This window comes from Schistocerca nitens, chromosome 3 (genome assembly GCF_023898315.1).
Source record: "Schistocerca nitens isolate TAMUIC-IGC-003100 chromosome 3, iqSchNite1.1, whole genome shotgun sequence".
NCBI classification, from domain to species: Eukaryota; Metazoa; Arthropoda; class Insecta; order Orthoptera; family Acrididae; genus Schistocerca; species Schistocerca nitens.
In genome coordinates this window covers 762,304,930-762,332,763 of record NC_064616.1, presented here as the reverse complement: position 1 = coordinate 762,332,763, position 27,834 = coordinate 762,304,930, and the positions used below count along the sequence as shown (strand labels likewise).

At 39.4% G+C, this 27,834-nt stretch overlaps 1 protein-coding gene across 1 annotated transcript; it reads left to right on the top strand.

Annotated features, from left to right (window-relative positions):
* Positions 1–642: 642 nt before the first annotated feature.
* Positions 643–27,834, top strand: LOC126248758 (26S proteasome non-ATPase regulatory subunit 6). Its single transcript, XM_049950108.1, has 7 exons — positions 643–863; positions 24,230–24,435; positions 24,515–24,660; positions 24,875–25,094; positions 25,246–25,354; positions 25,437–25,605; positions 25,806–27,834. Exons 1-7 carry the CDS (start codon positions 719–721, stop codon positions 25,978–25,980), a joined length of 1,170 nt encoding a protein of 389 aa, XP_049806065.1. The 5' UTR covers positions 643–718; the 3' UTR covers positions 25,981–27,834.

The window sequence follows — 27,834 nt, the reverse complement described above, 5'->3', positions numbered from 1 at the left end:
GAACAACACTGCAGAGGTTCTCCAACAGTAATGGAACAGCATCTAAGCATCCAACAAAACGGAGGATCCTGCCTGACTCTCAGGCATAGGTGGTTTTAATCAAATTAAACTATGTGGTTCCAGAGTCTTTTCTAAGTCTGAAGGCATGCTGGATACACCGTGCAGTTGTACGAAACCTCTGTGCCCGGGTGGCGCAGTGATTAGCGCTTCTACCTAGTGAAGAGAGGATCCGGGTTCAAATCCCTGCCTTGGTACGAATCTTCATTTACCGCTTTAGTCTGCATATATGTCATAGGTGTTCGAGGTGCCGTGTCGTGACATGATGCCGCCAGTGTGGATGTCGCCATTCGAAATGCATTGTGGAATGTTTTGACGGGACGTAACGTGATGGTCAGTGTGAATTGGTCTGTCCTTTTTTTCTTCAGTGTATACATACTGAACTATTGATATCAAACACTTTAATTCAAATGCTGAAATACCTTTCTTATGTGATGATATAGTTTCCCGATTACATCTAACTACAATACTTAAACCAATTAATAAATGTTTTAAAGCAATATTATTGCAGCGGTTTAAACCACCAGCACATCTTCGGTTTCCGGTTGTGAGTTGCATTGGTGTCGTGTTGGTTGGCAAGAAAGTTGGTTTTCTAGAGGTTGGTAGCCCGTAGCCTAGTATTGTGATTTGTTGTGTGCGGAGTTCTATTAGTGTAGAGGTTATGCCTGTGGAAAATATGGAGGAAGAAGGATTAGATAAAAATCCGAATCTTATGCTAGCGCAATGGCGATTCCTTTTAAGCCTGCCAGAGCACACAAATGATACCCAAGTGAAACACCAATTGCTGGAAGCAATTACTCGTGACAGTGAGTATCATGAGCAACACTGCAAGTCATGCCATGTATTGTAGCTGTATATTTGTATTCTTTTATAATTTTAAGTGGCACAGTTTCTTCCCCATCACAGAGACGTTTCAGAAAAAACAGTAGAAATTTTTTGCATATGGGTTCTGCGTTGTTTGCTGTTTGTGAGGTCACTGGCTTCGTCACTGTGTTTGTTTATTGGCCTCATAACAATTATGTTAAACATCCAAAAATTCCTCGACAATTGCTATAGCAGTCAACAGTTCCTAATACTGTTTCTTACCGCCGTTTTCAATGGCTTTCCAGTAAGTTTTGCTAAAGGTGCAGGGGTGCTGAACTTTACAGCTAGTCACTATAGACTAAAAGCACAACATTACTGTGTCTTTTCTATTTCTCTTTGTATTGCTTCTGCCTCATTACTTCTCCGATTCGTGCTTCTATGCAGAATTTTGGCTCCTCTTGTATTGAAGAAATTGTCCACTGTGTACTGTTAGGAACTTCATTTTTCCATGTGGACTTAAATAGATTATCTTGTTTTATTATCATGAGAGTGTATCTGAGTTTACAGATTATATTTTAGTGATTGCTGCTTCCATACAGATCTTCTGCTGTGAAGTGGTTATCTGCTTTCTGAACATTTAGTGGGCTAGTGGACAAATTCATTACTTGTTGTTACTGGTAACCCTTTGAAATCACTACATCAGCTGCTGCTGCTTTGATGTATTAAGATGAAAGCAACCTCTACTTGCATACTTAATTTATTTGGAACTGTGTGGTTTTTCTGATCATGCCACATAAATCCTTATGATGGTGTTATGATCATAGGTGAGCATGAACTGCTGTTCTGCAATGTGGCAAGCACTGGCCCCATTTCTGTTGCAAGTGTGACTTTTTAGTTTCCACTGAAATCACTAATTGCCCAGATTGTTTGTAGATAGGGCATAAAGTATGTGGAGATAATGAAGACAGCTGTCGTGTGGTAATCCACTACACTCTCTCATCTAGAGAGTAGTGTTAGCATGTAGTTGTGAATTTAGGTACTGTGTCGGTAACTTGGTATAGTCCACACATTCAGATGACCTCTTACTTCTGAAGTATTTGTATACAGAAGCACAGTTAGAGGACGAAATGAGGTATTGCGAAGTCAGCCATCATGCAGAAATATATAAGCTGGAATAAAATGTATGGGAAATATAACCTGGTTTGCTATTAAGACCATTCATAGTGGGCATTGAAACTAAAGATGTCAAGACTGTTTAACGGAGAAGTGGGTGTGTTAGGACGGCTGCTACTATGAAAAATACAAAAGTCAGGAGGGGATAGCAGTACAGTGTAGGAAATGAGTGGAATTGCTAAGAATGACTCCAAAAGAAATTATGTAATTTAAAAATGTTTTTTATCATAATTAGAATGTTGATAAATGAATTATTAAGAAATTCATTCCCTCGTCATTGTGATCTTGGCAGTTGCCATAAATTACCTAGCAAGGGAATCAATATGCTGCCACAGTAAATATCTAAAGGATTGTGCCTAAGAGATAGTTTGGAAAGTTTCAAAACTCTCATCCCCAGAGGGGCTGGCTGTGTGTGTGTCTGGCAGCAGTTCCTGTTGAAGTATTTTAATCATTTTGCTTTGTCATTCGATAGCGCATTGTTTTTGTTCTGACAATATATTGGCGTATAGTGCTGTCTAACTTGAAGTTTTCTTATGTATGTTATGCATGAGAATGAACAGTATATCCCTATAGCATTAGGCCACAAATTCAAATTCTTCTGCACTAAAAAAAGAGAAGAAAACAAAAACGGGGAAACAAGCTAGAGGGAGAATTACTGTGATCACAAAATCACCTGCCAAGGTGTACATTTGTTTTACTGATCAAGTTTACTTGTTGTAACAACAACAACTTAGTTTAAAGTTCAAAATGGTGAAACCTGGTGTCATCTGCTCCCACAGTTTTCTGAAGAATGTTATGTCCATATTCATTAGGTTGTGTCCAGTTGTCTTGCATATTTGTATGTGTTTCTTTGTAGGGAAATTATCAATATTCTACAACCTTATTATTCAGACTTTCCAGCTTTATCCGATACAATATTCTGTGTACACTCAATTCTTAATATGATGGATGTACAGGTTTTGCTCATTTGTCAGGAAAAGCTACGTAGTGGGTCCTCCCCTGCATTTTTTGTAGTTTGTGTGCAATATATGTACACAGAATGCATGAGAATACTCATTGGTAGCTTGTCCATTATCTAATGTGCGGTTTCTGAATTTACTTTGCGGCTGTAACTTTTATGATGAAAAGTGCATTAAATATAGCAAAGAGTACTTAAGTATGGCACAAATTTAAATATTAGTCTATGTTATAGGTCAGTCTGTTAACACAACCTACATGTGGCATTTATATTTGTTGGATTAGCCAACTAACAACCAGATTATCACCTTAAGCTACAACACGGACAAAGAGCTGTGCTACACATCAGTATTTCGTTGGGAAATACGGAAGCGTCCGATCCCGCCCGTCTGCTTTTACCCATGACGTCACAAATATGGTGGAAACGACCATAAACCACGATTCCAATAAGGCGCATATAAAGTGGGTACGTACACATTATGAGGACGAAAATACATCAAAAAACAAACACACACACGTTCCACAAAAAGCCTAATGACACTAACGGGGCAAGTGCGGGAAATAGGGAGTTTTTGGGTGGGAGGAAAACTAAATATAAACAAATTTAGACACCCACCCCCATACAAAACCACGCAAAACGACGAAAAAAACAGACATGACAAAACTCCCCAAATACCACTAAACACATCATCATCTGGAATCGGACACTTCCCTTGACCTATGTAGCTCAACAGCAACTCCCGATACCATAAATTAGGACCTAACACTTCCCTTGACCTTTATAGCTCAAAAACATCTCCTGATACCAATACCAACATTCATAGCCACACATTGGGATGGAATACTTCCATTGACCTGTTATCCTTACTACATCTTCACATACAGCCGTCCATGGTCCGAGACGCCGGAACTTTAAGTAAGCCTCATTTCTTCACGACATACTGAACACTTCACGACTTCATCCAAAAATCCGAATAGTTGAAGAAATTTTATTACAGACAACGCACTGTCCCTCATCATAGCCGACAACCGAAAACTGTTGACCCTGACAGTCATATCCATATCTACCAAAGACATAAAAAAAGCAATTTACCACAATTCACACATGATGCCACACTCACAAACTAAACCAAAAACCATCACCTAACACACCACCAGAGAGCACCACCGATCGCATCAAAATGACACCTACAAATACGGCACACTCACAAACTAAATTCCGCGCCGTCGTGACGTCACACACCACAACAGCCTGACGTCACAGTTCGAAGCCGACGGGTGGGATTGGACGCTTCGATCGACCCATTCGTTGCAACCAAGAATTGGGGGGGGGGGGGGTGTTCAATACCACACTGTAGCCCATTTGTCTTCTAAAATCATAAACTTGTACATTATCAGAGTTTCATATTGAGCGTGGTATTTACTTCATCAGGATTCTGAATATGTATTCCTGTCTTCTGAGAATATTTAACATGCCCAGCAACTAATGGTCAACTGAACCTACCAGTATCATATGTTGGCTTCATCCCCCCTTGACGTAATGACATTGTGGCATGTGTCAGGAGGAAGAGAACAGAACAGTGGCATATTTGTTTTGTGTCCATTATTTTTTGAGGTGTGGATTGGAGGACATACTGGTCTGTAGCGCAGCCTGTGGTTTAGATTAGGTGTATTGGCAGCATACTTAGAAAATGTAACAAATCTACTTAAGAGACTGCCTACACTATGCTTGTCCGTCCTCTTTTAGAATACTGCTGAGCGGTGTAAGATCCTTATCAGATAGTATTGACAGAGTACTGGTAGGTACCACAGCCGAAGCTGTAAACTGATGTATGTTGCCAACTGTTTTCAAACATCAGGCACTGTGTAACAACACAATCCTTTTGATTGTAGAAATAGAATGGAAATGAATAGGCTTGAAATAGAGACCGAGGTAATAATTAGGAGACCTCAGTAATGTCAAGAGGTCTGAAACAAAATAATTGGCAGAATAACAGCAAGAAAAAGGAAATGTTAGAGGAAGAGAACATTGTCTCAGTCTATCCCCAGAGACAGAGGCTGAGGTGGCCTGGTTGGCCACTGGTAGAAAGTGTCATGACTGTGGATTATTATTGTTGTTGTTTTTCTTTCCTATTGCATCGGGGGTCATTGTTAAGCATGTTTTTTGTCATAAAATTCACTATATTATCATCTTGACGAAGTTTGTAGATTCTTAGTCCAGTCGTGAATGTGTGCCACAAACTTTCCCTTTATCTTGATGTACCGTCTTCATTGGGTATGTATTTCTGAAGATACTTAGCATATTATGGGAGGTATTGAACATTCTTCTTGACCAGAGCTAGTGAATGGACTTTTTTTTTTAATTTAAATTTGAAGTGTGTCATCTTGTAAAATGTGGATCAACTAAAAACTGGGATAGACCTCTTAGTTACATTTTAGAATAGATTGTTGGGAACTAGAAGAGTACATACTAGTTTTCAGTAGTCATTTATGCTATGTGGCTGTTCATACACTTAAGGTAACCATCTTTGTGGATTGTTTTGTGGGAAACAAAATCCGGTGTGCATACCAACCTTCACTGTAGACAGCATGGTGAGTCCAAACTCTTACAATCCAAGTAGGCTATTGTACCAGAGGGAGGGATGTCAAAGAAAAGGTCCAGGGACCTCACTTTTCTGACTGGATGAAAGGATATTTAGAGTGTTTGGAGGAAGACGCTATATGAAGTTTGGCCAAATAAATAGTAACATAGACATTTGAAATTCAACTGTTCTCTGTTCAAGAGACAATAAATTGCAAAACTTTAGGAACTAAAGGTAGGTTAATGAAGGTGGAAAAGGAGTTATAGATTCAAATGGGATATAGTAAGGCTATCCAAAGTGTGACAAAACAGAAAAACCAAATAGAATCAGAATTGGCACATGTTTTACTACAGAGAAATAGCTAGACATAAGTTATGATGTGGGCATTACTGCAAATAGGAAAATTAAAAAAAAAAAAATAATTGCAGGTAATGAAGGAAGATGAAAGAATATAATAATGGTAAAAAAGGAATGTTCCATACCTGTCATTCTAGTCTCTATGCCAACGTGTTCATATTCAGATGAGGTGGCAGAAGTTGTGGTTATTTGATTTATTATTTATTCATACCACCATCTATCCACGGATCGTACAGTGATGGATTTGTCGCCATAATACAAAGAAGTTAAGTAGCTCAAAAATTTGCATGTAATCAGAATATAAAGTATGCTGTATGGGGATAGGACGGGCCTGTCATGGCCTTGATCAAGGAACCATCTCTATGAAGAGTTACTGGAATGGGTAAATGACACCAAACCCACTACAACATGGTATTGGGGATTTTAATTCCAAAGTAGGATCAAAACTGTAGTTTGATAGGTTGTGTGTTAGTAGATATGCCAGAAACAAGATGATGCTCCTTATTACTTTATTCCAGAAGGAAACAAATAGAATATTGGTTTACCAAGTACCAAATGGAACTAAAAATTCAACAGAGTACATTTTATCAAACAAAAATTATTCAGGTTGTGACAGTCTTAAACCACGTATGAACTGAAAATGATGATCGATTCGTAAAACAGAGTAAAAGTAGGTAACAGTGTAGAGAGAAACCCTGATCAGGTAGTGTCAGAAATTTGTATTATGAGAATTTACTGAAGGATAGGACAGATTCGGTCTATTAAAAAGTGAAGGTTGTATAGAGATAGACAAAGTGGTGCAACTATCTAACAAAGGTACTTCACCAACAGCAAAAGATGTTGCTTTGGTGAACACAGATAAAAAGAAAATGTGTAAAATCTGTTTCGGAGAAAGTAGCATTTAAAGTAAATGTTTCTTGGAATGTGAAAGAATATGCCTAATTAAACAAATCTATTTGGAAATGTCTTCAGTATGATATCAGAAGGTGTAATGAAAATTTGATTAGAGGAATCATTGGAAACAATAGGGCCTAGAGTATGGGGGAAAAAATTACTGTGCAGACACATCATATTTAATCAGTTACCCTCCAGTAACTAACAACACAGAGAAATTCGTACATGCATTCAGAGATTCCTTCAAATCACTGTATAATTATAGAATATTCAGAATCACAGATTGCTCATTGTGTAATGAGATTCAGGAAATAATGCCAGATGAGATATGTAAAGCCATTTTATGTAAATAAAGGAAATACACCAGGAGATTGTGTTTAAGTGTAAATTATTGAAGCTGGAAGAAAGGTAACATGAAAGGAACTTAAAGAATATATGTGGAGCAAGATGCAAGGTGATTCACAAAAACTGAATAAATGTTGTAATAATTCTGCTTCACAAGGAAGAAAGGAGGTACTGAGTCAAATGCTTTTGGAAAGTCACTTTTTGGAAGTCAAGAAATAATGTATTTACCATGTCATTCTGTTAGAGATACCTCATTACATTTGAGCGGAGCTTATATTGTAGGATTATACAACAGATAGGTGTCAGTGTGATTGGATGTTAGTTTTGTTGATCACTGCTGTTACCCTTCTTCTAGGCAGATGTGACCTGTGCTTTTTTTTTTCACTGGGCTCAGCTTTTTTGTTCAGCAGCTGTACAATATGTTATGGTTAAAACGGCAGCTGACAGTAATAATCTGTATCACTTGTCTTTGCAGTGGTGCAAGAACTAATCTGGGGTAGTACATGTAAAGGAACATTTAAAAAATGGGGTCCAGTATTTCTGCTTTTGTTTTGCCACACACAGTTTCAGTTCCTGTATGATCCATGAGTGCTTGGACACTGATTTTGGTACCACTGACAGCCTTTCCTTATGACCAGGATTTCCTTAGTTTTTATGAGATATTTTGGTAGGATTCTGTTATGGTAATTGCTGTTTCTTTACTAGTTTCTTTACAGCGACTGTACCTGTATACCAAGGAGGATTGCATCCACCATGAACAGTTCTTCTAGGTACATACATATACAGTGTATGGTCAACTATTCCTTTAAACTTGAGACACAGTTCTTCCACATGATCCTGCCCAGAGTAAAATATTCTTAGTTTCACTCTGTCATATGACCCTGTGTCTCTTCATTTTACTCACTAAATATGTAAATCTTGCTACTTAATTTAGTTGTCTTTCTACCTGCTTAGTTGTTGTAACAGCTGCCTCATTGTCACTGATACCACATTCAGTATTGATACCATGAAAGAGGTCAGGTCTAATCGTTACGAGTAAGCTCCTGGAATATCTGATATAGGTAGTATTCAGAGAATGCATTTTGTACTGTTTTTCTGTGCGTCTTGTCACACCTCCATTTACAGAATTGTGGTTTTCCCAAACAATTGTTGGATATCTAAAGTCTTATCCAATGATGACAATATGACTGGGAAAATTCGTACCAATTTAGGTATAATATCTGTCAGTTTAGGTATAATAAAGTGTAATACAGTCCTCTTGTTTACTATAATAATAAGTTGCCATATCAGAGAATCCTATATGTCAGTATAAAAATGTGTGGAGTGGAAGAGTGATATTACAGATATTGTATGCAGCATTTTTTATCAGAATGCAATAACATTATACTGATTGTACAGGTTACATGCTGTATGTGAGAACAAGGGCATACTTTGATATTTTAGCACATTACTGTTAGAAAATTGGCAGAACATGAAAGTAAACTGCTTTAATTGTGTCAGTACTGCCTATGTTGATATCTCTTACGCCAATAGCTTGAAACCAGTTGTGTTAACATTACTGTCAATCTTTCACTTCAGTTAAAGAGTTGATCAGAAATTGAACTCTCACCTTTTCCAGGCAACTCTAGACCTCTTTTGCTCTGATCTGTATAGCTGCAGAATGCATGATGCCATTGGAAATATTCAAAGGATGAAAAACTTAAACCTGTTGTGTATACTCGCAAGTGTTGGAGCAGCCACATGATACTTTCTTGTAAATATCTTTAGAGTAATTGTAAACTTGATAAGGCCACATCTCGGGCACTTAGCAGCAGCTTCTGCTGCTGCTGTTGTTGTTGTTGTTGTTGGTTGGAGAATACATTTATGTGAAATACTCTCAAAACAATGAATAATATATATGTTCTTAAGCTTTGTTTTACTAATTTTCTAAAGAACTTCAAACAATGATATAGGCCCAGTATTTGTGCAATGTGGACATGGTTGAGCATTTACAGGATATATTTGAGAGATTTGTTTGTGCCTTAGGGTATGCATTTGAAAATTAGTGAACCATGAGCAGCTGCTAAAAAGCCATGACTCATTCTTTCTCCAGATGTCTTGTAATAATTTTGAGGTTATAACAACACTAGCTTGTAGAACTTCATTCACTTGGTGTACCCTGCATGAATGTTAACACATTTCCCATGACTAATTCCCTACATAATCTCACAGTAAGGTTCAGTTGCAGGTTTCCCATTATTATTTAGACAATGCTAACTGGCAGTAATAATCTTCTTGACACAAAGCAATGATGAAATGCATCTTCATCTATGTCCTTTTTCATTTCCATAATATTGCCCTCAAGTACATCGCCCTAGTATAGACCCTCTACATAGTCCTTCCACCTTTCTGCTTTCCCTTCTTTGATTAGGACTGGTTTTCCATCTGAGCTCTTGATATTCATACAGGTGGTTCTCTTTTCTCCAAAGGTCTTTTTAATTTTCCTGTAGGCAGCATCGATCTACCCCTAGTGATACATGCCTCTAAATCCTTACATTTGGTCTCTAGCCATTCTTGCTTAGTCATTTTGTACTTCTTGCCAATCTCATTTGTGAGACGTTTGTATTCCTTTTCGCCTGCTTCATGTACTGCATTTTTAGATTTTCTCCTTTCGCCAATTAAATTCAATATCTCTTCTGTTATCCAAGGATTTCTACTAGTCCTTGTCTTTCTACCTACTTGATCCTCTGCTGCCTTCACTATTTCATCTCTCAAAGCTACCCAGTCTTCTTCTGCTGTATTCCTTTCCCCTGTATTTAATCATTCCCTAATGCTCTCTCTGAAACTATCTATTACCTCTGGTTTTTCCAGTTTATCCAGGTCCCGTCTCCTTAAATTCCTACCTTTTTGCAGTTTCTTCAGTTTTAATCTGTAGTTCGTAACCAATAAATTGTGGTCAGAGTCCACATCTGCCCCTGGAAATGTCTTAACATTTAAAACCTGTTCCTAAATCTCTGTCTCACCATTATATAATCTATCTGAAATCTTCCAGTGTCTCCAGGCCTCTTCCACTTATACAAACTTCTTTCATGATTCTTAAACCAAGTGTTAGCTATGATTAAGTTATGCTCTGTGCAAAATTCTACCAGGCGGCTTTGTCTTTAATTCCTTACACCCAGTCCATATTCACCTACTATTTTTCCTTCTCTTCCTTTCCCTACTGTCGAATTCCAATGCCCCATAACTATTAAATTTTTCAGAATGAGATTTTCACTCTGCAGCGGAGTGTGCGCTGATATGAAACTTCCTGGCAGATTAAAACTGTGTGCTCGACCGAGACTCGAACTCGGGACCTTTGCCTTTCGCGGGCAAGTGCTCTACCATCTGAGCTACCGAAGCACGACTCACGCCCGGTACTCACAGCTTTACTTCTGCCAGTACCTCGTCTCCTACCTTCCAAACTTTACAGAAGCTCTCCTGCGAAATTTTTGTCTCCCTTAACTATCTGAATAATTTTTTTTATCACATCATAAATTTCTTCAATCTGATCGTCATCTGCGGAGCTAGTTTGTGTATAAACTTGTACTACTGTGGTAGTGTGAGCTTTGTCTCTATCTGGGCTACAATAATTTGTTCACTATCCTGTTTGTAATAGCTTATCTGCGCTCCTATTTTTTTATTCAATAGTAAATCTACACCTGCATTACCCCTATTTCATTTTGTATTTATAAACCTGTATTCACCTGACCAGAAGTCTTGTTCCTCCCACCACTGAACCTCACCAATTTCCACTGAATCTGACTTTAACCTATCCATTTCCCTTTTTAAATTTTCTAACCTACTTGCTCAATTAAGGGATTTGACATTCCATGCTCCGATCCGTAGAATGCCAGTTTTCTTTCTCCTGATAACAATGTCCTCCTGAGTAGTCACAGTCTGGAAATCTGAATGAGGGACTATTTTATCTCCGGAATATTTTACCCAAAAGGATGCCATCATCATTTAACTGTACAGTGAAGCTCCATGCCCTCAGGAAAAATTATGGCTGTAGTTTACCCTTGCTTTCAGCCGTTCACAGTACCAGCACGGCAAGGCCATTTTGGTTAATTTACAAGGCTAGATCAGTCAATCATCCAGACTGTTGCCCCCGCAACTACTGAAAAGGCTGCTGCCCCTGCTCAGGAACCACATGCTTGTCTGGCCTCTCAATAGATATCCCTCCGTTGTGGTTGCACCTATGGTACGGCTATCAGTATCGTTAAGGCATGCAAGCCTCCACACCATTGGCAAGGTCCATGGTCCATAGTTTATGGGAGATGGTGGGGTGAGGGAGAGGGAGGGGGAGGTACGTACAGTATATACACAAAAAAGATTAATTCATGAAATCTAAAACTGCAGTAAGTTAGAATAAATTTTCAATTAAAGTACCGTGATAGTGTAAATTGTATCTACACTGGTATTCTGATAAGCTATTCTTTGTATACAAGAGAAAAGTGTAAATGTTTAAGTTGATTACTGTTCATGTTTGTAGGTCAATAAACTATTGTCTGCAGTGGGCAAGTTTTTCTGTGTTTGTAATAATTCTAATAACTTTCTTTTGAAGTACCAAAATCTCCTGAACATGTGTGTTATTGCCCCAAAAATGAAAACCTCTAAGACATAATACTGTGAAAAAAGCAAAATAGGATGATGTTACGTAAGTCAATGGTTCATGTTTTTTTAACAATTAACCCCACTAAGAAATATTTGTGCTAACATATTTAATATGTGATTTAATATGTGGATCCCAAGACAACTTACAATCAACACCACCACCTAAAATCCTTAACACTACCTGAACAATCTTCTACTGGCTAAGCTCTTACTACAGTTTGAGTTTTACTCGTATGAAATGACAAATCATTTATCATTAGAATAAAGTACAAAGATCCCAAACTCAGTCTTGTGGCATGCCACCCTTAATTTCAGCTATCTGCTATCTCTCCTTTTCACTAAGCATAATTTGTTTACCATTGTTAAGAAATGATTAAAAATGTCACTAACTTTTTTGTTAATGATTCTATGATAAACTAATTTGTTGAGAAATGAATCATGCTCTACACAGTTGAAGGCCTGGATAACAAGGGAAGGTCATGGAGAACAAATTGTATTGTATTGTATTGAACTGGGGACCCAGAAATGGCGGAGAGGCTTGGTCCCCGCCATAATCCGCAGTGGTACACAATCCCACAACAAGCTACAGCAGTCCACTCATCCCACCACCACCCCACGCCGAAGCCAGGGTTATTGTGCAATTCAGCCACGAGATAGAAAGGTTGATCCTCCCCATCTGTGTCATCTGGGATTAACAACTGATATGACACCACACCTGAAAATTACAACAGTGTTGGCATAGAAAAGGAATATAAAGATCAAGGCTATGTTAAAAAAGTTTGAAAACGGGCTAAAACAACAGTATTTTGTCAAACACATAAATTCTGCAGGATATGATAAATTGTGAATTAAGTGATCATTTTATAGTAAAGAGTGAGGAAACTGCATTAATAAATGACTGCAATTGAGACTTCTTCACTGAAAATAAAGAAGAGAATTCACTGCTGTTCAAAGCTTACAACTTGTGGGTAAAGAAATTTAAATGTAAGAATAAGATCGTCTGTCACAAAATAACCCACAAAGTTAACAACTAGTTGGTTGAAGGGAATGCCGATATTCAACAAAAAATTAATCAGTTCGTGAGAGAAGTCAGGTCTCTCATTGAGGAAGAAGTGTCATCAGGTCAAACAATTAATGCCGATCAGTCAGAATTTGGTAATGAGTTAAGATATGGACAGACTCTAGGAGTGAAGGGAAGCAAGCATGTCTTTGGTGCAGTTGGATCCATAGTGGCAACCACATAATCTTATACAATAATATCTAGATTATGATGAACAGTATGCAGCTATGCAGTTTATATGTCCTTGTATCGGAGGCCACCTGACTTTCTCCTGCAAATGTAAATATAAATTTGCCAAACATCAAGGTGCTTGCTAGTAAATCTGCTAATATGACAAAGAGGGATTTAAAAGTTTTCCTATAACATGTGATGTGGCCATATATACAAGTAAAAAGCTTCCTGGTGCATTTCAAACATCCTTGAAGTACTGCTTTGAAGAAGGATTAATGGAAGAGTGTTTCCATGAAAACTGTGACCAACCTACTTTCATCAAATGTGCACGATGCAAGAACTGCCCATGTATTGGCCATGCTGTTATTGTTGACTTGCATATCTTCTGCCTCCAATAGTGTAGTCAAATAAGTAAGCTCTGTTATAGTGTGTTTCATGTCATATCATTGACTATTTGTCTCAAATAATCAATTTGCGTGATAAATCATTCATATTGTAATATTCTCATTGTAACTTTGACAAGTAATATCTCCTGTTCTAATAGTCCATAGCAGGTACAATTTTTATAGCAAACGTATATTTTTTTGCTGTATTGACTGTGATATGTATGAATATAATTTCCGCTGCAGCATATCGTGACCTTCCCTGCAAGGCCACAAAAAGTTACAAAACTGGTAATGGACGACACATTCTAAAACTTTTGATCAAAAAACTGTCAGAGATACTGGGTGATAACCAGAGGTGCAATTTCTCTTTCCCTTCTTATAAATGGGCACAACTCTCTATAATTTTAACCCCTTTGAAAATACACCTTCATGTAAATATTTATTAACGTAAACACACACACACACACACACACACACACACACACACACACACACACACACACGCTCACTTTTTCAACGTTCGCACTATACAGTCACTACAGTACATTTACCACGTGCAGAAGCAAGTCGCATTGCTCCACTGGTGAAGTTTGTTGTTCTGTTTTTCAGCTGTTAACAGTACAACAGTAACCAACCTTTCCATAACATTGTATGAAATAGAATAGAAAACCAGTTTTCCACTCACAGTATTCGATGAGAAAGAAAGCGTGAAGGGAGTGCAACAGCTCAAATCATCTGTGCAAAAAGGGATCAGAACAAAGCTCGTAGATCAGTATCCATACCTGGATAATTACGTTGACTCCGTCCTTCCAAAGAAGGATACATATCGGATTGTCAAGTGCCATGACCACATAGAAATATTGGTCAATACTTCTGGTGAGCTGCAAGAAGTATGACCGCCTCCATCCCGTGACGTTGACAACTTCGTTTGCCTCAGTCGTGTCCACTCCTTCCACAGTATCCTCACCCGTATCCTGTCCCCCTCAATCTCCTCACCCCATCCGGGGTCTATGCCTCCGCCTCCCAAATCCCTCCCTTCTAAATCGTCCTCCCTCGCGGCCCATTCCCCCTCTGCCCCAGGGGCCACCCTTCCTCCTCCTCCCCCTCCGCCGCCTGAGAAGCGATCCTCTTCTCAGGCGTCCATCGGGGAAACGTTCCGGACCCCGGTTTCCGAGGTCCGGCATTCCAAAACGGACCCCGCGTGTGAGGACCTTTTTCGGGCCCAGCCCACCATCCCTGTGCCTCATCGGACTTCCAAGAAGGCCTCCAAGAAGAAGTCGTTATCCCCCTCTCCACCCCGGCGCGTTTCGTCTGACGCTCCATCCGTGAGTCGCTGGTCCCGGCCGTCCTCAGTTTCACCGGGACGCTCTGCTGCCAGGCGCTCAGCTGGCGTCTCGTCAGCGAATGATGCTGCCCCTCCTACGCCACCCTGGAAAGCGGCAGCAGCTGGCGACGACTCGATGGAACAGAATCCGCCTCCCGCCGGTTGTAGCGTTGTTCCCTCGAAACCTGGCCCTCCGTTCCCCCTTTTTTCTGACTAGCGATGGCTTTGTTACATTGGAACATAAGAGGTATTCGATCTAATCGGGAGGAATTACAACTGCTCCTCCGCCTGCACTGTCCGCTCGTCCTTGGTCTCCAGGAAACCAAGTTGCGCCCAACTGACTGTATTGCTTTTACCCACTATACCTCGGAGCGGTCTGACCTCACCGCTGTGGACGGTATTCCAGCTCATGGTGGGGTCATGTTGCTCGTTCGGGACGATGTCTATTACCATCCCATCCCATTGACCACCCCACTCCAAGCAGTAGCTGTCCGTATTACTCTTTCTGCCTTTACTTTTTCTGTTTGTACCGTCTACACTCCATCGTCATCCGCAGTTAGTCGGGCTGATATGATGCACCTGATTGTTCAGCTTCCTCCGCCGTTTTTATTGTTGGGCGACTTCAATACCCATCATCCCCTTTGGGTCTCTCCTGCATCCTGTCAGAGAGGATGTCTTCAACCATCTCAATCTTGTCTGCCTCAATACTGGCGCCCCGACTTTCCTCTCGGGCTCTACTCATACCTACTCCCACTTGGACCTCTCGGTTCGAGTGGTATGTCCTTTCTGACACCTATTCGAGCGACCACTTCCCCTGTGTCATTCGTCTCCTGCACCACACCCCATCCCCACGTCCTTTGAGCTGAAACATACCGAAAGCTGACTGGGGACTTTACTCCTCCCTGGCGACCTTTTCGGACCACGATTTTCTCAGTTGTGACAGTCAGGTCGAATACCTCATGGCTGTTATCATCAATGCTGCTTAATGTTCCATTCCTCGTACTACCTCTTCTTCACGCCGCGTTTCCGTCCGCTGGTGGAATGAGGCTTGTAGACACGCCATCTGTGCTCAGCGACGTGCTTTACGCACCTTTCGCCGCCATCCTATGTTGGCGAATTGTATTGGATACAAACGACTCCGAGCGCACTGCCGTAGAGTCATCAAAGACAGCAAAAAAGCTTGTTGGGCCTCTTTCACCAGCTCCTTTAACAGTTTTACTCCCTCTTCTGTCATCTGGGGTGGCCTGCGCCGGCTGTCGGGCATTAAGGCCCACTCCTCGGTACCTGGTCTGACTTCCGGTAATGAGGTCCTTGTTGATCCTGTGTATGTCTCCAACGCCTTCGGCCGCTTTTTCGCGGAGGTTTCAAGCTCCGCCCATTACCACCCTGCCTTCCTTCCCCAGAAAGAGGCAGAAGAGGCTCAGCGACCTTCCTTCCACTCACTGAATCTGGAAAATTTTAATGCCCCCTTTACTATGCGGGAACTCGAACATGCACTTGCACTGTCCCGGTCCTCTGCTCTGGGGCCAGAAGCCATTCACGTTCAGATGCTGGCACACCTTTCTCCGGCAGGCAAAAGCTTCCTTCTTCGTACCTACAATCGCGTCTGGACCGAAGGTCAAGTCCCCATGCGTTGGCGTGACACCGTCGTTGTTCCTACACCCAAACTCGGGAAGGATAGACACCTTCCTTCTAGTTACCGCCCCATTTCTCTTACAAGCTGTGTCTGTAAGGTGATGGAGCGCATGGTTAATGCTCGGTTAGTTTGGATTCTTGAATCTCGATGGCTACTTACCAATGTTCAATGCAGCTTTCGTCGCCGCCGCTCCGCTGTTGACCACCTTGTGACCTTGTCGACATTCATCATGACCAACTTTTTGCGAAAGCGCCAAACGGTAGCCGTGTTCTTCGATTTGGAGAAGGTTTATGATACCTGTTGGAGAGGAGGTATCCTCTGCGCTATGCACAGGTGGGGTCTACGCGGTCGCCTGCCCCTTTTTATTGATTCCTTTTTAACAGATCGAAAGTTTAGGGTACGTGTGGGTTCCGTATTGTCCGACGTCTTCCTCCAGGAGAATGGAGTGCCTCAGGGCTCCGTCTTGAGCGTAGCCCTTTTTGCCATAGAGATCAATCCAATTATGGATTGCATTCCGCCTAATGTCTCAGGCTCTCTTTTTGTCGATGACTTCGCGATCTACTGCAGTGCCCAGAGAACATGCCTCCTGGAGCGCTGCCTTCAGCGTTGTCTAGACAGCCTATACTCATGGAGTGTGGCAAATGGCTTCCGGTTCTCTGAAGAGAAGACGGTTTGCATCAACTTTTGGCGATATAAAGCGTTCCTTCCGCCATCTTTACATCGCGGTCCCGTTGTTCTTCCATTCGTGGAAACAACTAAGTTTCTAGGGCTCACACTGGACAGGAAACTTTGTTGGTCTCTGCACGTCTCTTATTTGGCTGCCCGTTGTACACGTTCCCGTAATGTCGTCAGAGTTCTTAGTGGTTTATCTTGGGGAGCGGATCGCACTGTCCTGCTTCGCTTGTATCGGTCCACAGTCCGATTGAAGCTGGATTATGGGAGCCTCGTCTACTCGGCCATCCCTCTTACGCCGTCTCAACTCCATCCACCATTGGGGGTTACGTCTTGCGACCGGAGCATTCTACACTAGTCCCGTCGGGAGTCTTTATGCTGAAGCTGCCGAATTACCATTGACCTACCGGCGCGACGTACTGCTTTGTCGGTATGCCTGCCGGCTGTTGTCAATGCCCGACCACCCCTCTTATCAGTCCTTCTTTGCCGATTCTCTCGACCGTCAGTATGGGTTGTGTGTGTCTGCCCTGCTGCCCCCTGGAGTCCGCTTTCGTCGCCTGCTTCGACAATTGGATTTTGCCCTCCCTACCACCTTCTGAGAGGGTGAGAGCCCGACACCACCTTCAGAGAGGGTGAGAGCCCGACACCACCTTGGCTCCAGGCTCCGGTTCATATTTATCTCGACCTCAGCTCGCTCCCGAAGGAGGGTACTCCGGCTGCAGTGTATTGCTCACGGTTTGTCGAACTTCATGCGCGACTTGCCAGTCACACCTTTATTTACACTGATGGCTCCAAAACTGACGATGGTGTCGGCTGTGCCTTTGTCGTCAGGGCCGTCACCTTTAAATACCGGCTCCTCGACCAGTATTACAGCTTTACGGCCGAGCTTTTTGCTCTCCATCAGGCCGTTCAGTATGCCTGCCGCCACCGCCATTCATCGTATGTACTCTGCTCTGATTCACTCAGTGCTCTTCAGAGCCTTGGAGCTCCATATCCGGTCCATCCCTTGGTGCAACGGATCCAGCAGGCCCTCCATTCTTTTGCTGATGATGGCTCTCCTGTCAGCTTTCTGTGGGTTCCCGGCCATGTAGGAGTGCCTGGGAATGAGGCTGCTGATGCTGCAGCCAAGGCTGCAGTCCTCCTGCCTCGGCCAGCCTCCCATTGTGTCCTGTCATCTGACATTAGTGGGGTTGTTTGTAAGAGGCTTGTGTCCTTGTGGTGGGATACTTGGTCATCACTTCAAGGAAACAAGCTCCGGGCAATAAAACCGTTCCCAACTGCTTGGACAACCTCCTCCCGACCATCTCGGCGAGAAGAGGTCCTTCTGACCAGGTTGCGGATTGGGCATTGCCGGTTTAGCCACCGCTACCTGCTCTCCGGTGACCCAGCCCCGCAGTGCCCTTGTGGTCATGCATTAACAGTGCGCTATGTTTTATTGTCGTGTCCCTGTTTTAGTCAATCTCGTGTTGTCCTGTCTCTGCCATCTACTTTACAGGATATTTTAGCTGATGACGCTCGAGCAGCTGCTTGTGTTCTTCGTTTTATTACTTTGACCGGCTTGTCCAAAGACATCTAACCCTTTCACTTATTTTATCTGCATCCTTGTAAGAACTTTCTGGTGTCCCCCCCCCCTTGAGTTTTACTAGATTCTATGTGCTCTAACAATTGTGACTGGGCGCTAATGACCTCAGTAGTTGAGCGCCCTTAAACACCCCCCCCCCCCCCCCCCCACACACACACACACACACACACACACACACACACACACACACACACACACAGAGAGAGAGAGAGAGAGAGAGAGAGAGAGAGAGAGAGAGAGAGAGAGAGAAGGCCCAAAATTATTTACAGTACTTACAACAATGTCTGGTGTTATCTCCGACAAAAAAATTTCTTTCAGTGCGTAGCTCACATTATGACATTTTACAAGATCAGATACAGTTTTATGAGGCCTAATAATGCTTTCACAGATTTCATTAACATGATGTAGACAAAAGTTATTAAATTCATCTGGTGATCTCTCTTCAGCCTCTGGCCACTGGGTTTATTACTCCACACTTCCTTGCATTTATTTCTGGATGAATCTGTATGAAACAAGTTGTGTTGTTTCTTAGCCACATTGAATGCATGTTTATAATTCTTTTGAGTACTGAAGTATCTTAGCTTAGCCATGTGTGTAATCTATGAAAATCTAAACATATTAACAATCTGTTTTTCATATTGGCTGGTTGTAAATTTACCATGTATTTGTGTGTCTATGCTTATTCAGGTTACATGTGTTGGGATTGACTTAACATTTGTACTGAGGAAAGTTGGACTCAAAAATATTAAAAAAAAAAAACATGAAAAATCAATCAAAGACTATATTAGCAGAACAGTGACTATTACTGTTAAACAAATGCTTCCAGTCATAACTCTTGAGTGAAACCATAGAATTAGAAATTTTTTTGTTTGTTATTGGCCTTGAGATGGCCACATTACTCTTTGAGCTCTTTAGACTTCACATTAGGCCTACTCATTTCCACCCAAACTGAATCGTGATCTGAAGAAGCAAAAACAGCTACATTAGAACACATTAAGTCTCTACTAACATTTGTAAGTATAGTGTCAAAATAAGCAATTTTTCTTACAGGTTTACTGTTTAACAAATTTTTAAATTCACTTACATGGTGTGTCTTTTGTTACATCAGATACAGGACTTATGTCACCAAAGATCACTTTATTATACTTTCTCCACTAAGGACTATGAAAATAAAGAAATACTGAAGTTTTTTGTAAAAGATTAGTGGATCACCATTGGGTTACCTCTAAAGTGATACAATAACAATTTTTAAATGCTCTAAGTATATAGCTGTAGATTTAGAGAGCAACTCATTACACACAAAACCTAGACCTAATCCACTGTTACCATTTATGAAAGCTATTTTGTCTAAAATTGACGTAGTGAGACCGTGGCTGTGTACAATTAATGTAGGTTGATTCTTACAAAGAAGAACACAGCAACCAACCACTATTAATACTGCTATTTATCTAAGTAAATAGCACCGTAACTGGTTTCGAACTGGCAAGTTCATCATCAGACCGCTGTTCACATGATTTGCAAGATACACGTTACATAATCGTCATTTTCTGAGTTTTATTCTTCCACTGTGGCAAAATATTCTTGGTGTGTTGGTGCCATCGAAAATTCCGCGCGATTTTGTTGTGAAGTTGCAGGATTGTATTTTCTAAATATTCCAAAATATATGCAGCACTTACATAATTTGTACATCACCATATTCTGCAAATTCTGCAACTTTGCAACAAAATCGCACGGAATTTTCGATGGCACCAACACACCAAGAATATTTCGCAGTGGAAGAATTAAAAACTTATCAGTTCGAAACCTGTTGTAGTGCTATTTACTTAAATAAATAGCAGTATTAATAGTGGCTGATTGCTGTCTTCTTCTTTGTAAGAATCAACCTACATTCATTTATGAAAGGTTTCTCACTATTATTTGACCCCACCCCCATGAATATGCTCTATCTGCTGAAACTGTTAACTGGAAAGAATCTAATGCATGACAAGAAATTTCTTTTCCTTTACACCAGTGCTCAGTTAAACATAATGAATCAATCATATTCTCATTTTCAAAATCATTTAAAACTACGTTTTCCACTCATGCTTTCAACATTGAGATAGCCTATCTTAAATATCAGTTTTCATGAATAAACTGTATTATAAGGTCAAGCATTATTCCCGACTCATTATTCCTGCTATTTTTCTCAAAAACAGTGACTAACTTCATAGTAGACTGTCACAAAGTGAAAACTTAATATTAGGCTTTGCCATAAGGTGAAAACTTCGTACTACACAGTGTCGCAAGGTGAAGCAGTATATACAAAATTGCTAATGCTAATTTGGTTCAGACCATTGATGTTTTCCGTGACCACCTTCATGGTATTTTTATGAAATCTTGCTTATCTTTAAACTGGTTCCCCAGTGTGAATCTGGATAAAGCAGCTAGGCCCTGGCCTTCTTTGTTACCTCTAAAGAAAAAAAAAAATCCTTAAAACTAAACAGTGTTGGTGACTATAACCTATCAATTTGTGCTAAGACTAAATCATCAGCTAAATTTTTGATTTCTCCACTCAAATATTTTTTTTTCCAAGTTCATTCATTTGGAGGCCGTGAATGGTATGAAGTCTGCTACCCATATGTTATATTTATAAAAGGGACATATTTAAAGTATTTGCAAAATTTCTTCATGTACTCGTAGCGTTTACACGTTAATGCGTGACCAGAGCAGAAGATCGTGCCAAAACTGTACTGAGAAGAGTGTAATTTTAGTGTTTTGTAGTTTATGCAACTTTTTAAGTTTCCCACTACATAGTTTGTCCTAGCAAGAAAACCTGCCATTTCAGTAGCATCTGTTCGTGAAAAACTTACCACATCATTTTTAAATTTTGCATTAGGTTTTTTCGTGGCTGAGATACGATGGCTCCAACTGTTTTCAGTAATATCCTATGTTGATGGTATAACCAGCTGGTGGATAAAGTCATAGTTAACCAAAATAATGTGGAAAGTTGTATTCAGTAACTCAACAAATTTAGTCTGGTGACTTAATTCTGACTGGTGAGAAATCACTTATGGGGTTCCCCAAGGCCTAATCTTAGGTGTACTGTTGTTCCCAATTTATGTAAATGATCTTCTGTCTAATGTGCATGAAGCAGAATTGGTTGGTTTTTTTTTTTTTTCCGGATGACACTAGTATTGTAATCAATCAAGCATACATACAAAACAGAAGAAATAGTAAACAGTGCTGTTAAAAGTATCATTGACTGTTTTTTTGCGAATGGCCTCACCCTCAATTTTAAACACATAGCATATTCAGTTTCACACATATAGGGGTACTACACCCATGATTAGTGTAACACTTGTTAAGGAAATAATAAATAAGATGGAAATTTCAAAATTCTTACGTCTCCATAGTGATGAGAATTTAAACTGAAAAAACATGTTTTGGAACTCCTAAGACAACTTAGTTGAGCCACATTTGAACTTAAAATCATTACACATCTTGGGAAGAGACAAATCAGTAAGCTGACATATTTTGCATAATTTCGTTCAGTAACGCCATATAGAATAATGTTCTGGGGTAACTTCTTTAAGAAAGGAAGTCTTCATTGCTCAAAAATGTCCTGTAAGAGTAATATGTGGTGCACACCCTTGATCATCTTGTAGACATCCATTTAAAGAGTTTGGCTCTCTGACTACTGCTTCACAGCATTTTCCTTCCATCACGAAGTTTGTTGTAAATAATCCACTTTAGTTCAAAAGGAACAATGATGTACATAACTACAAAAGCAGAAGGAAAAGTGACTTTCATTACTCCTCATTAAAGTTGTCTTTTAGCACATAAAGGGGTGCACAGTGCTGCAAAAAATTTTTTTAAATAATTTACCCAGGGTTATGAAATGTCTGACAGATAGTAAAGTAAAATCTGAAAACAGAGTTTCTCCTTGTCAACTCCTTCTATTCTGTAGAATAATTTCTGTTGCTGGAATGTGTAAAAGGTGGTGGGTAGGAATTACTAACTCACATCTGCAGAGAATACAAAATATGTTTGTAAATGTCATCATACAGCCATATTTAAAAATTAAGTTGTGATGTGTATGTAAAATGACTCGTTCCACATCATTACGATCTATCCTGCAAATGATCCATGGAACATGAGACAAAGTAACTTACTTTACTTCGTTGGCTGTTGGCGTAGACATGTATTTTCACAGGCCTAGGTCTGTGTTTACTGCATGGTATCTATGGGCTTTTCATTTTGTTACTTACATTGACATTTGGTCTAAATTTTTTACTACACTCCGTAATCACTTCACTTTCATTAGGGTTATGTGAATTCGGCTGTGTAACGTCTAAGCCTACTTTGTTTTCTTCTGTAACCTTGTGATGTCTAAGAACACTAAATCTGTTTTTCAAGGACGGGATGCTGCCTCTGGATTGCAGGGTCCTGGGTTCAATTCACAGTTGGGTTGGGGATTTTCTCTGTCCAGGGACTGGGTGTTTGTGTTATCCTCACCATTTCTTCTTCTTCTTCTTCTTTTTCATCATCATGTGTGAGTGTGACTAGACTGGATTGTGAAAAGAAAATGGACTGTGTGAAAATTGGGACTTGGTACAGGCACTGATGACCATGCAGTTGAGTACCCCACAAACCAATCATCGTTGTCATCATTTCAAGGATGGAAAATTTACATGCTCTTTCTTCAGCCTAGGATTGCAAATTTTTGTGACAGGAACAATCTCCCAACATCTTTGTAAATTGTCATTTGTCCTACATTGATTGCTGGTTCTGAGTAAATATTTACTAAGGTAACCTCATCTTGGGAAAGTTTCTTGCTTAGTTCCAAATCAGTCACTACATATTTCTTTTTCAGTTTCTCATTTTCTTTTACTAAAGCTAAGTTCTCCTCTATAACAGTGGGTAAAATAGCTTGTCTTGGAAGCTGGGGGGTCAAGAGAAAAATTAGAGAAGAGTTGTCAGCTTCTACAAGGGAAGTAGTGTTAGTGGCTCCTGTGACATTGTGTTTTATTGCCTATGTTCACAGTACTGTTGCTAGTTGGTGACGCCAATGAATGTGAAAGCAAAAAACCCTGGTTGTCGTGACAAGACTGATCTGTAGCTTAGCCCGTTTGAAAAATTGCCACTGACATCATGTTATAGTCGCCATGTTGTTTAGACTGTTTTTTGCTTTTTTACTACATCAGTGGTCAAAGCTGATGATTCGTGTTGAATACCCCTCTTGATCCTAAGTTGGAATCTTGTATTTCAATGAGGTATTTTTCCTCAGTTTTCTCTCTAATTTGCAAACTAGTTAAAAATGTTCTGTTTTTGTATGGTGTGGTAAGAGGCTTGCTTGATGGGAAGTTGAACTGCTGCTGCTGTTATTGTTGTTCAGCATTGTGTGCTGTTCACGTGTTAACAGGGCATTGTATGTAGGTCAGCTTAGTTACTATAACAGTATATATTCTCTCTCTCTCTCTCTCTCTCTCTCTCTCTCTCTCTCTCTCTGTGTGTGTGTGTGTGTGTGTGTGTGTGTGTGTGTGTGTGTGTGTGTGTGTGTGTGTCATTGAGACTACTTCTGCCTTCAAATAATCTTAAAATGTTTTATTTATTTACAGACATGGCACCATTCTATGAGGAGTGCTGCAGTTCTCTTAGCTGGCCACTTGATGAAGAATTGATGTCAAGAATGCAGGCAGCCAATACCCAGAGACTCAAAGAACTAGATGAAGCAATTGAAGATGCAGAGAAAAATCTTGGTGAAATGGAAGTAAGAGATGCTAATTTGAAAAAGTCAGAGTATCTCTGCAAGATTGGTGCGAAGGTATGTAACATTGTAGCTGAAAATATCTCTCGCATGTTCTGTTTGGGAAAAAGTGTTCCATAATGTTTTTGTTTTGCAGGATTTATCATTGCAGTGTTTTAGGAAAACATATGAAAAAACGGTTTCTCTTGGAAACCGTTTGGACATAGTTTTCCACATAATACGAATAGGTCTGTTTTATCTGGATCATGATCTGATAACTAAGAATATTGACAAAGCAAAGAGGTAATTTATAAATTAATTAGTTAAATTCTTAAATTTTTTGAAAATGTTGAGCTAAGCTTTGCACGTGTTGTGAATATTTGTTTCATAGGAATATTTAGTAAAATTTGTTGAGGAAAATTTAGCGAGAGAATAAGGAAACAAAGTCAACTGTTGTGTTTCTGAATGATTGGAGGAATAAAGGAATAATTCTTTGTATTTTTTATTTTTTTGAAAGTTTGATAGATGAAGGTGGTGATTGGGACAGAAGGAATAGGCTGAAAGTTTACCAAGGAACGTACTGTATGGTTATCAGAGATTTCAAAAGTGCAGCAGCTTATTTCCTCGACACGATTTCTACTTTTACATCATATGAACTGATGGACTATAATACATTCGTGCGTTATACTGTTTATATTAGCATGATATCACTACCTCGTAATGAACTGAGGGACAAGGTGAGTATTTGTCGTACTTTTCATCTAACACACGTTGCCAATTACATCAGTATTTCGGTACTATATATATTGGTTCTTAACTTCTATTTTAGTTTGAATATATTTAAGACAACATACGTCTCACATTTGTTAAATATTTATTCCTTTACAGATTGTTAAAGGCTCAGAAATTCTAGAAGTGTTGCATTCAAATACAGATGTGAAAGATTATTTATTTTCACTGTACAACTGCCTTTATGCTGATTTCTTCAAAAATTTAGGTAACTGGTTTTATGAAATATATATTTATTGTTGTGAAGATTGTTTGAAAATTTTGTTTGACACCTGCAATTCTTTTCACAGCTCATGTTGAGGGACTTCTTAAGAGAGACTATTTTCTGAATCCACACTACCGCTTTTATGTACGTGAGATGAGGATTATGGCATACTCACAGCTATTAGAGTCATATCGCAGTCTAACACTGCAGTACATGGCTGATGCTTTCGGTGTTACTATTGACTATATTGATCAGTAAGTGAAAAAAATTGGCTTAATTTTTTATCACAATTTAACTTTGGAAAATTGTGGGTAAGACAGCTGCAGCTGCCATTCCCTCTCTGCCCCCCTCAACCCCCCCCCCTCTCTCTCTCTCTCTCTCTCTCTCTCTTTTTCTTTTTCTCTCTCTGCCACATGTTTTGTAATTATTGTTAATTTCAGTAATTGTTTTACAGGGAACTGTCAAGATTTATTTCTGCTGGAAGATTACACTGTAAAATTGATAAAGTCGGAGGAGTAGTAGAAACAAATAGACCTGACTCAAAGAACTGGCAGTATCAAGCAACAATTAAGCAAGGTGATATTCTCTTGAATCGTGTGCAGAAACTTTCGAGAGTGATAAACATTTAAATCCTTTGGCCGAAGTGCATCAGTCAGTGAGACTAATAACTATAAATTAAATAACTTGTTGTGCAGACTGCGTGGTTTCGTGTGACTGTTGTTAACAGTAATTTTCATTGCCATAACATCTATGTCTAGAAACTGCAGTGTTGTACTGACTTAGAGATGTGCAAATAGTTTAATCACATATGACTTGCAAAGTTTTGCAAATCTTCTGGTAAAGATTTGTAATTTATGGAGCGGATGTGTGATTTTTTTCTTTGGAAATCAGTCTGTGTAAAGTAAGATGTACATGCACGTGCTCAATGTGTGTTATTTTTTGTTTCTATCAGCTATTTTAACAGCATCTTATAAGGAAGTCATTGGGTGGATGGTAGTTTCATCTGATTGTACACAATTTTGTTTGATATCCTTTAATCTTTGCTTGACTTCAGTTAAATGTCAGCTGAATGCCTTATTTTGTTTGCAGAGCAATGCATAGTGTAAAATATTGTTTAGATGCTGTTACATGACAGTGTATTAGTACTGTCATCAAAGTTTTCATTATTAGAAAGACTTGAATAGCACTATGAAACATGAGCATTCAATGTTTAAAGTTCTGTTAAATGCCTTGTAAAAGCAATGAAAATAACCTTTCTCAGACACTTGCATTGCTTCCATGAAACTCATGCTCTCTCTTGGTACAAAAATATCTCTGAAAGATTGTTCAGTATAATGTCTTTTGATTCCACAAAGAACAATTGCCATTCAGTGTATGATGTGCTTGACATGTAATGCTCCCATTAACCTGCAGTGTTGTTTCAAAAGCTTTACATGAAAAGCTGATGATATTCAAATTTTCCAGTGGTGAACTAGTTGAATTTTTTCATATGGTATTTAACGCCCTAACAGTCATGATAAATTTGTCATTCAGGTTGGTACTTTCAAATCTAGGCATGTTGTCAAGAAATGGAGAATACGTTAAGAGTAAAGCTAATTGTGGCTGCTTTAGGAAACAAGCAATAGAAACAAAGATGCTGTTGAGAAATGCATTACATCAATGAAATGTATTAAATTGGTAAAAGTCTGATTTGTGTCAGAAATGTTCTTCTATGGAATTTGTTTCACATTAGACAAAAAGGGCTTGGCCTTCAATGTGTCCGATATTTTCACCTTTTTCAAGACTACCAGCTTCTAAATTTTGTTCTTTGCTTAAATTTTAAAATAATTTTAATTATTATGTACAGAGAACTTCAAATGAAAGTACATACACACAGTTTCTTTTTGTAATAATTATTTTAATTGTTTAAGAGTTGTGTTTGTGTATCTGTTGTAGTTTAATGATAACATTAAAATCAATAACGATATTTTTTAAATCATGTTTAGTGTGTTAATAGCTCAGCTGTGAAGATATCCAGATTTGTATTTAATTTATTATTACCACAACTATGCTTAAAGTGTGCAGAATGTTGATGGATATCAGTAGACAGTATCAGAACTGTTTCTTCACATCAGCATATTCTTCTCCAAGAGTAAAAGTTTTAAGAAAAGTCATTTTACCACACCAGCATTTTGTGGTGTTGGACATGATTTTAATTTATATTTTTTAAAAGTTTTGAGCTTGGTTCAAGTGTTAAATTTTTATTCTGTAAAAGCTTACTTTCAAAAGTGAGTAAAAGAAAAACTGGTTGATATATTACATTATGTAATGTGGCATACAAAGAGCTGTCTGTATTTTGTTTTGTTTTTACACTAATGTACACTGAGCAGTAAATTTAGTTCTAGTTCTTTATATGCAGATTTATTCTGATATTATGAATAACTTGTCTGTAAATTTACAGAAACATCTGGAAGCGTTGGTATTACATGCAATCAAAAAAAGTA